The sequence below is a fragment of the Colobus angolensis genome, unplaced genomic scaffold, assembly GCF_000951035.1.
Source record: "Colobus angolensis palliatus isolate OR3802 unplaced genomic scaffold, Cang.pa_1.0 Scaffold84, whole genome shotgun sequence".
Lineage (NCBI taxonomy): Eukaryota > Metazoa > Chordata > Mammalia > Primates > Cercopithecidae > Colobus > Colobus angolensis.
The window spans coordinates 1,329,898-1,338,577 of NW_012122265.1; the positions used below are offsets into that span (position 1 = coordinate 1,329,898).

General features: G+C 66.9%; 1 protein-coding gene across 2 annotated transcripts in view; it reads left to right on the forward strand.

Moving 5' to 3' along the window:
- BRSK2 (BR serine/threonine kinase 2) overlaps positions 1-8,680 on the forward strand; it is a 46,590-nt gene that overhangs the window by 19,696 nt on the left and 18,214 nt on the right. For both annotated transcript variants that reach the window (XM_011930044.1, XM_011930045.1), the window contains exons 3-12: positions 1,926-2,011; positions 4,243-4,383; positions 5,168-5,284; positions 5,743-5,776; positions 5,971-6,039; positions 6,121-6,267; positions 7,484-7,515; positions 7,814-7,978; positions 8,117-8,214; positions 8,303-8,453. In XM_011930044.1, coding sequence (XP_011785434.1) covers positions 1,926-2,011; positions 4,243-4,383; positions 5,168-5,284; positions 5,743-5,776; positions 5,971-6,039; positions 6,121-6,267; positions 7,484-7,515; positions 7,814-7,978; positions 8,117-8,214; positions 8,303-8,453 — 1,040 coding nt within the window. The remainder of the gene's footprint in view (positions 1-1,925; positions 2,012-4,242; positions 4,384-5,167; positions 5,285-5,742; positions 5,777-5,970; positions 6,040-6,120; positions 6,268-7,483; positions 7,516-7,813; positions 7,979-8,116; positions 8,215-8,302; positions 8,454-8,680) is intronic.

Sequence of the window (8,680 nt, forward strand, 5' to 3'; positions counted from 1 at the left end):
ATAGCACAGGGGGTGGGAGCCAGCGTTGTGGGGACCTGCGGAGCTGAGTGCGCGGGTGTCCTGCAGGCTCCTGGGCAGCCGCACCCCTGCTGGCCCCCTGACAGGGCGCCTTTGCCCTTCTTTCTCCCCTCTGGCCCTGCCTTTCTCCTGCCCCAAGCAGAGTGGGCACCCCAGAGGGGACTGGCTGAAGCTGGGCAGTTGAGTTGCTGCACTGACCTGCTGTACTAGCGGGCAGAGCCTCAGTGTCCCCAGCTAGAATCCAGAGGAGGCCCCTGCCTCAGAGCAACCCCTCCCCTATCCGGGCCCAGCTTAGCAGAGCGGAGCCCTGCCTTCCTCCTCCTCAGCTCCATGCGGTGGTGTCTGATCACTGTGGGGTCCGGGCAGGCCCCCTGGGAGGACGACTCCTGGGCTCTGACCCACCTCTCAGTAGGGAGGGGGCTGCCCTAGCTGCTGGGAAGCCTGACCCTGGGTGTAGAGGCAGAGGCTGTGGCTCCCAGTTGCTCCCGGTCCCGCTCACAGTGGGACCTGGGCTGGCATTGTGGTACCCTCCCAGCACTGGGGCCAGCCGAGCCCCCTGCCCTCCCTTCCCCTGCATTCACTCCTTTGTGTGCAGGGCTGTGGGTGGGGCAAGACACGGGGACCAGGGCCAGTGGGAGTAGCCGAGAGAGGAGAGGCTTGTGGAAGCTGCTGACGGTTGGGGACCCTGATATGTTGAGCACCCCCCAGCTGCTGGGGGTATGGAGGAATTAACCAGACTAAACTGGGAAGGCCCAGGGACCCTATGGGGAGGTGTGAGCGGCGTTAAGGGCTGCTGAGGGCTGCTTGGATGGGGCTAGCAGGATCCGACCCTGCCTTGGAGGAGAAACAGAGACCCTGGGAGTGACGGGGCCAGGACAACGCCTGGCAGAGAGATCTAGTACAGGGTGTAGCTGGGGAGTCTCATGCTGAATTTGGGAGGTGCCTGTGAGCCCCAAGTGAAGGAGGGCCTGGAGATGTGAGGCAGGGGGAGGTGTCCCTGTCACCTGCAAGTGCCGGGCACAGTTGCCCGCCTGGGAGGGAAGGGCTTGGGGACAGGCTGGCCAACTTGCCAGGGCTGGGACCCCATCACAAGACTGGCCCCAGCCCCAAAGCCTTGTCCACCCTGGTTCCTGAGTTCTGGGTCCCCCAGGCTGTGGCGTCGGCTCGCCCCACCACTGACATGACAACTCCTCTGTGCTGGCCGGGGCACCAGGTGCCCATGGCCAGGCTTGCATGTCTGAGGGAGGAGGCCCTGCCCTCACCTCGGAGCAGGACTGGGTGTTCTGAGGTGCCCACAGGGGTCACTTCTGTCCCTCCCTGGGGCCCTTCCCACTTGGGGATAGTACCAGCTGGGAGCCTGCAGATGGGGGACACGTGCCCTGAGCATGGCCTGCACACCCCCTCTATGCCCCGCACACACAGGTCGCCTGCCCCCACCTCGTGCTAGTCCTGAGCCCACAGAAGCCTGTCCTGGCCCCTACTCCTGTGAGGCCTCCACCGTGAGGAAGGACGGAGCCCAGGCACAGCCTGCCTGGAAGGGCCCTCCGTCCGACTAGCTAGGAGCCTGGGAGGCCTCCTTTCCGGCAGCTCCAGGCCCCATTCCTGAGGCTGGGCTCACGGAGAGGAGCAGCACCGAGGCCCAGGCTGCCTGCCTTCCTGGGCAGGGTGGGGAGGGACCTTCCTGCTCCAGGGGACCCCAGTCCTCAGCCCTACAGGCTGCTGTCAGCCCTGGGGCCTGGGCTCCCTCCACTGCAGCTCTCCCTGCCCTCTGCCCTCTCCACTAGCCAGGGCCCCAGCTGAGCAGCCCACATCCCTGCGTCCCCCACAGCTGGCACCAAAGGCGTCTGTGGGGAGAGAAGAGTGCCCCAGCCGTGCGAGCGTGACATACTCTGGTCTCTCCCATGCAGGTGGAGCGGGAGATCGCGATCCTGAAGCTCATCGAGCACCCCCACGTCCTAAAGCTTCACGACGTTTATGAAAACAAAAAATATTTGTAGGTATTGCTGGGTCTGAAGAGCTGGGGTGGCAGAGGTGGGGGCTGTCACTGCAGGGGCAGGCGGCCGGGGCTTGGGGAGCGTTGGGGCTGGAGGCCGGGGGTGCCTACTGCACCCCAGCAGCCCTGGCCCTGCCAGCATGAACACTGCCTGGGTAGGGTCTCAGCCCAGGCCGCTGTGGTCTCTGCTTCTTGACCAGTCCAGAGACCTGCTCTGTGGGGCTTGCAGAGCCACCAGCCTGAGGCCGGCAAGGGGGAACAGGGCCTTCTGGAGGGGGCATAGGCGTTTCAGGGCAAGGGGCCGGAGCACCTGGCCCTCCCCGCATGGCCACGCTGAGCCTCCTGGCCTCTACCCGGGACTTCCCCAGCCCCACTGAGCCATGTCTCCATCCCTGAGGCTCCCCAACACGAGGCACAGCCATTAGGCTCCCGCCCTGCCTGGACCCTGTCACCCCCACAGCCGCTGAGGCCAGCAGAAATCCCCACCCTGTCCCAGGCATGCCTGGCTGTGAACCCCATCCCCCCACACCCAGCCTCGGAGCTCCTGGGAGTGGGCACAGCGGTCACACATGGGGCGGTCTTCTCTGTGCGCTCTGATGGGCTTTCCCATGGATGAGGGCTGTTGCCCAAGGGCTGTCTGGCCTTGAGCCCCACCTGACCCTCGCTGGTCCCAGGGCGGCATCCTGACCTGCCAGGTGATGCCAGCTGGGCGTCTCTGAGGAATCAGGCACGGAGGGGGCAGGGAACATACAGGGCTGGGCTGGGGGCTGCCCTCAGGGTGAGCTGGCTGAGGGTCTGGCAGCACCCAGCCATTCCCCTTCCCCCAGCAGCAACTTCCGTTCAGGCCTGGGTTTCTGCATTCTCGTGGGGAGCATGTGCGGGTGGCCAGCTCGTGTGTAGCTGGGGAGCGGAAACCCAGGGGTGGGGTGTGGGGAGCCCGCCTGCCCCGCCATGAGCAGGGACACAGAAACTGTCACCAGAGGCCTGGGAGGCGGGGGCAGTCCTGGCCCTGATGCTGGCAAGGTGGACCCTGACGAGGGCCAAGGCTTCCTCGCTGTGACATGGTGCCGGTGTGGTGGGGTCCTGGGGAGGCCCTTCTTGGAGGGGAGGGTGGGGGAGTGCGGGGAGGACGGGCACCGCGGGCCAAGACCCAAGGACAGGAAAGAGCCCAGGAGGTGGGCACGGCTGCGCTTGGGGCTTCTCCCGAGGTCTGGCCCTGGGTGTTGTCCCACCCCCCTCTGGACACCGTGTGGCCTATGCTGAGCCTTGGGCCCGGCCACCCCCTGCCCAGAATCCCACCCTGTGGCCCCCACCACCTTCCTCTGCCGTGGGAGCTTCACCACCACGACCTCTGCTCCCATCCCCACACTGGGGCCCCGACTCCTGCCAAGACCAGCTCCTGGGGCAGCCGGTGTCCCCGGTCCCCGCTCCACTCTGAGCATGTGCCAAGGCTCCACCCCCTTGTCCAAGGCCCCACCCCTTTGTCCTGTGCAGCCCCTTGACATCACCACGGCCACACCTGGGCCACCACCCTCACAGGCCTCCCCCTGGAGCTGGTTCAGCCTGGGCGCAGCGGCCCCCAGGCAGCTGCATCCAGCATCCCACGGGTCTCTCACCAGGAACCAGCCCCTCAGGACCCTCCATGTGGCTGAGACCCCATGTTAGGGGGTGCTGGGACCCCGCCAGGGTAGGAAGGGGAGGGCCACACCAACCTTTTCCTCACCCCCTCCCCATGGCCTTCACACCTCCTGTCTCCCCCTCACAGCGGCCCAGATGGTCCCTGGGCCCCTGGATGCGGCTGCGTGGTCTCCCTGCTCGGTGCCTGTGCCACTGAGGTGCAAGGGGACCACAGGGTGTGAGGGCTAGAGCAGGCAGGGCAGAGCCCCGAGGCCACCCCATGCACTGTGCCTTGGCCCCAGCAACCGCCACACTCAGCCTGTGGGTTCCAAACTCTCGCTGGCTGCTGTGTCCCCAGACCCATCCCTTCACCTTCCCCTCTTCCCCCACCCCACCCCAGGCTCCTTGCAGACTCATTTGAGGCCCACTCCCCAGGAACCCAGATGTTTGAGATCTGCCGTAGTCAGGGCTCCTCTCAGCTGCCTCCCCAGCCAGTGGGAGGATGGGGGCGGCCTGCAGAGAGGCTGGCCAGGAGGTGGCTGCGGGAGGCCCTGGGATGAGGAAGGGAGGCTGGCAGCCACAGCTGGGCGCACTGGTGGCCCCGTCTCCTGCAGGTACCTGGTGCTAGAACACGTGTCAGGTGGTGAGCTTTTCGACTACCTGGTGAAGAAGGGGAGGCTGACGCCTAAGGAGGCTCGGAAGTTTTTCCGGCAGATCATCTCCGCGCTGGACTTCTGCCACAGCCACTCCATATGGTGAGCCCACCCGGTGCCCCCACTCCCCAGGGACCCCAAACCCCAGGGTGCCACCGCAGATGCCCCCGTGCCCCAAGGACTACACCCCCTAGTGTGCTATTCTGAGGTGCACCATCCCCCCATTAGCTGCCCCTCAGGCACACCGTCCCCCGGCCATTAGCTACCCCTCAAGCGCACCGTCCCCCCCATTGTCTACCCCTCAAGGGCACCGTCCCCCCCATTGTCTACCCCTCAAGGGCACCGTCCCCCCCCATTGTCTACCCCTCAAGGGCACTGTCTCCCCCCTTAGCTGCCCCTCAAATGCACTGTGCCACACCAGGTGCTGCCCTTTCCCTCCCCCCGAGAAACATCCACCCTGGCACCCCCCCTTCCCCTGAGTGGGCAGTGTGTTGGGAAGGTTTCTGCCTGGCGCCCACCCAAGGGCTCTGGGAGCCCCTCGGCCTTTCCAGGGGCCATTGCTTGCATCCATGCGTGCCTGGGGGCACTAGGTTGGCCTAAGCTAGAGCAGGTGTGATAGGGAGCAGGAGGGGGCAGCAAGGAGCCTGCCAGGGGGCAGGAGGGCATGCAGGAGAAACAGGGATGCCTGACCAAAGGCCAGAGCCAAACGGACCAGGCAGGCGACTTCTGATTGGCTGCCTATGACATCACCAGGCTGGGCTGCCATTGGCCCCTCTGTGTGATTGGCGTTTGGAGAGGCAGTGGGCTCTGGGCAGGGGGTCTCCAGGGTGGGGAGGTGCTCAAGGCAGAGACTGGCCCTGTTCAGCCTCAGCGCCCTCCTCCCCAGCCACAGGGATCTGAAACCTGAAAACCTCCTGCTGGACGAGAAGAACAACATCCGGATTGCAGACTTCGGCATGGCATCCCTGCAGGTTGGCGACAGCCTGTTGGAGACCAGCTGCGGGTATGTGGCCTCTGCCCCTGCTGGCTTCTGCACGGGCTGGGCTGGGGGAAGGGGAACCGGTGGGCACCCCACAGGCAGGGCCCCCCCACGTGCCTGAGCCTCCCGGCACCCCACAGCCTGGTGGATTTGGGGAGATAGGCCTCTCGGCACAGTAAGGGTAGGGGTACGGTCCTGGCCCTGGCCCGCCTGGGTGTGAGGCTGGGACCCGCTTACATGCCCCTCTCCTGGGGACCCCCTGGCCCCTGCCTGGCCGAGTGGGCAGACAGCCTTGGGCATAGCAGAGACTCAGCACCCCACCTTGGTCTCCTCCTAAAAGCCCGCCTGGGGATTCAGAGACGTGGGGCGTCTCGCGCCACAGCCTGGGAGCCTCCTTGAGGGCCCTGCGGTGCACCGTCACCCCGGGGGGAGGGCCTGGCAGCGCCCGGAGCCCTGCCGCTGACCTCCGCCCTTGCCCGCAGGTCCCCCCACTACGCCTGCCCCGAGGTGATCCGGGTGAGTCGGCGCCGCCCGTGCAGCTCTGCGGGTCCCAGGGTGGCGGGGACCTGACCCCGGTGGGACCCCAGCCTGCCACACCCCCAGGTGCTGCTAGGCCACCTGTCCCGGGGCCGACTCCCTCTGAGCCCGGCCCCGCCAAGGCCCCCGCCCTGCCCTGCGCCCCCCAATAGCCCGGGCACTGCTGTCTGCAGGGGGAGAAGTACGACGGCCGGAAGGCGGACGTGTGGAGCTGCGGCGTCATCCTGTTCGCCTTGCTAGTGGTGAGACCCCGGCCCCCTCCACCCCACCCCGGCCTCTCCCCAGCCCGCCGGCCCATGCTGACCCCGCCCGGCCGCCCGCAGGGGGCTCTGCCCTTCGACGACGACAACCTGCGGCAGCTGCTGGAGAAGGTGAAGCGGGGCGTGTTCCACATGCCGCACTTCATTCCGCCTGACTGCCAGAGCCTGCTGCGGGGCATGATTGAGGTGGACGCCGCACGCCGCCTCACGGTGCGTGCCCTCGGAGCGGGGCGGCCCGGAGCGTGGCGGGGGGGCGCGGGGGTGGGCGTGTGCCCGTGTGTGCACAGGTGTGTGGATGTGTGCCCAGATGTGTGGGCACCCAGGTGTGTGAGTAGGTGCCCAGGTGTGTGGATGCGTGCACAGGTGTGTGCGGGTGCCCAGGTGTTGGCTTGTGTTCAGGTGTGTGTTCAAGGGTGTGGGGGTGCCCAGGTGTGGACACATGCCCGGGTTCGTGTGGTTGGGTGAGGGCATAGGTGTGGGCATGTGCACCTGTGGGGAGGTGTGTCCAGGTGCATCTGAGCACTTGTACCAGTGTGGGGTCTGCACAGGGGTGGGGGGCTGTGTGCACAGGTAGGTGAGACCCGGCTGTAAGTTACACAGAAGCACTGGTGCTTCCCCCTCACAGCCATCCTGCTTGCAGACGCTGCTGGGGCAAGCCCCAGGCAGGGTGAATAGTTCCGCCGAGTGCCCCCCCGGCAGCTGTGGGGGCTGGCAAGAGCCAAAGGTAGCCCCCAGCTGCTGGTCCCGACCTCCTCCGGGGCTGCCTGGCGTGGGGACCGCGCATGCCCACTTGACAGAAGCAGGTCACCCTCTGGGCTGGCCCTTCCAGGGTAGCGTTGCCCTGTTCCCAAGAGGCCACCGCCTCATACCCCACGAGCTGTCCCTGAGTCAGGGTGGAGAGAAGGGGACGTGTGGCTGGCCGGCCCTCTCAGCCTCCTGCCCGCACCTGCACCCAGCCCCGCCCCGCCGCACAGGTGGGCCAGGTTCTCCTGGCTTCAGCTCCCTCTTGGCTGCTCCCTGCTCTCCTGCCTTGGTTCCTTCCTAGAGCCACGGAGGGGCCCGGCCCAGGCAGCACAGGCACCTGGGGCTGCCCTGGCTCCAGCTTCCCTCCCTCCCGCTCTCCCTCCACTCCCTAGGCCCCTGCCCCTACGTGGAGCACCCACCCAACCCTGGCTCCCCACCTGACTTCTCTCCTTGAGGTTTGCGTTTTCTTCTCCACTTGGGAGAGGCAGGGGCAGGGGTGCTGGCCTTGAGCCTCTGGGAACGCAGCCCCCTCCCCATCCTCCCCACCTTCCCCCCACTCACTTGCCCTCGCCCTCTCCTGCTCTCTCCACGCCCCCAGCGCCCCTGCCTTCCCCCTCACCTCCTAATGTGGGCTCTTTCCATCCCTCGTCCGTACTAACTCCCTGTTTCTCTTTCCTTGTAGCTAGAGCACATTCAGAAACACATATGGTATATGTAAGTAGCTTTTCCACCCACTAATCGCCTGCTTTGCCTGTTGCTGTGGCCTGGAGGCCCTGCTAGGAAAGGCGGGGGGAGGGCGCTGGCCCAGCGCAGGCCCTGCCCCGCCTTGGCCCTTGGCCCTTGGCCCTTGGCCCTCTGTGGCCTGCGCTGGGTGCGGGGTGCGGGCAGGACGCAGGAGGCCTCCCCGGGCTGGGCACAGGGAGAGTGGCAGGACACAGGGCCCCAGGTGAGGGCGGGCCTCCCACCTGCCTGGCTGCAGCTGATGACCAGGCGGCCTGCCCTGTGTCCACAGAGGAGGCAAGAACGAGCCAGAGCCGGAGCAGCCCATTCCTCGCAAGGTGCAGATCCGCTCGCTGCCCAGCCTGGAGGACATCGACCCTGACGTGCTGGACAGCATGCACTCCCTGGGCTGCTTCCGAGACCGCAACAAGCTGCTGCAGGACCTGCTATCCGAGGAGTGCGTCCAGGGCTGCTCCTGGGTGGGGCCCTTGCAGTAGGCGGCTGGGAGGGGCACGGGGCCTGGGGTGGGAGCGCTGCCGTGGAGGAGCCGGTGGCCCCGCGTGCCAGCGCGTCTCGCACCTCTCGCCCACTGTAGGGAGAACCAGGAGAAGATGATTTACTTCCTCCTCCTGGACCGGAAAGAAAGGTACCCCAGCCAGGAGGACGAGGACCTGCCCCCCCGGAACGAGATAGGTACGGGCCCGGGGGTGGCCTCCAGCCCGGTCCGCACGGCCCCACCGGGGTCCAGGGGCTGTCTGGCCTGACCCTCATCTGTACTCAGACCCTCCCCGGAAGCGTGTGGACTCCCCGATGCTGAACCGGCACGGCAAGCGGCGGCCAGAGCGCAAGTCCATGGAGGTGCTCAGCGTGACCGACGGCGGTTCCCCGGTGCCTGCGCGGCGAGCCATTGAGATGGCCCAGCACGGCCAGAGGTGTGTGTGCCCCGAGGCTGCTGGGCCTCCCTCCCTGGGCTGCGCGGCACTGCCGCCTGGCTCATCGCTGCCCATTGGCCTGGGGTCTTGGCTGAGACCATTGGGTGGGGCTGCATGGGCTGAGCTGGACTTAGCTGAGCTGGGCTGGGCTGGGCTGAGCTGGGCTGGGCTGGGCTGGGCTGGGCTGGGCTGGGCTGAGCTGGGCTGGGCTGGGCTGGGCTGGAGTG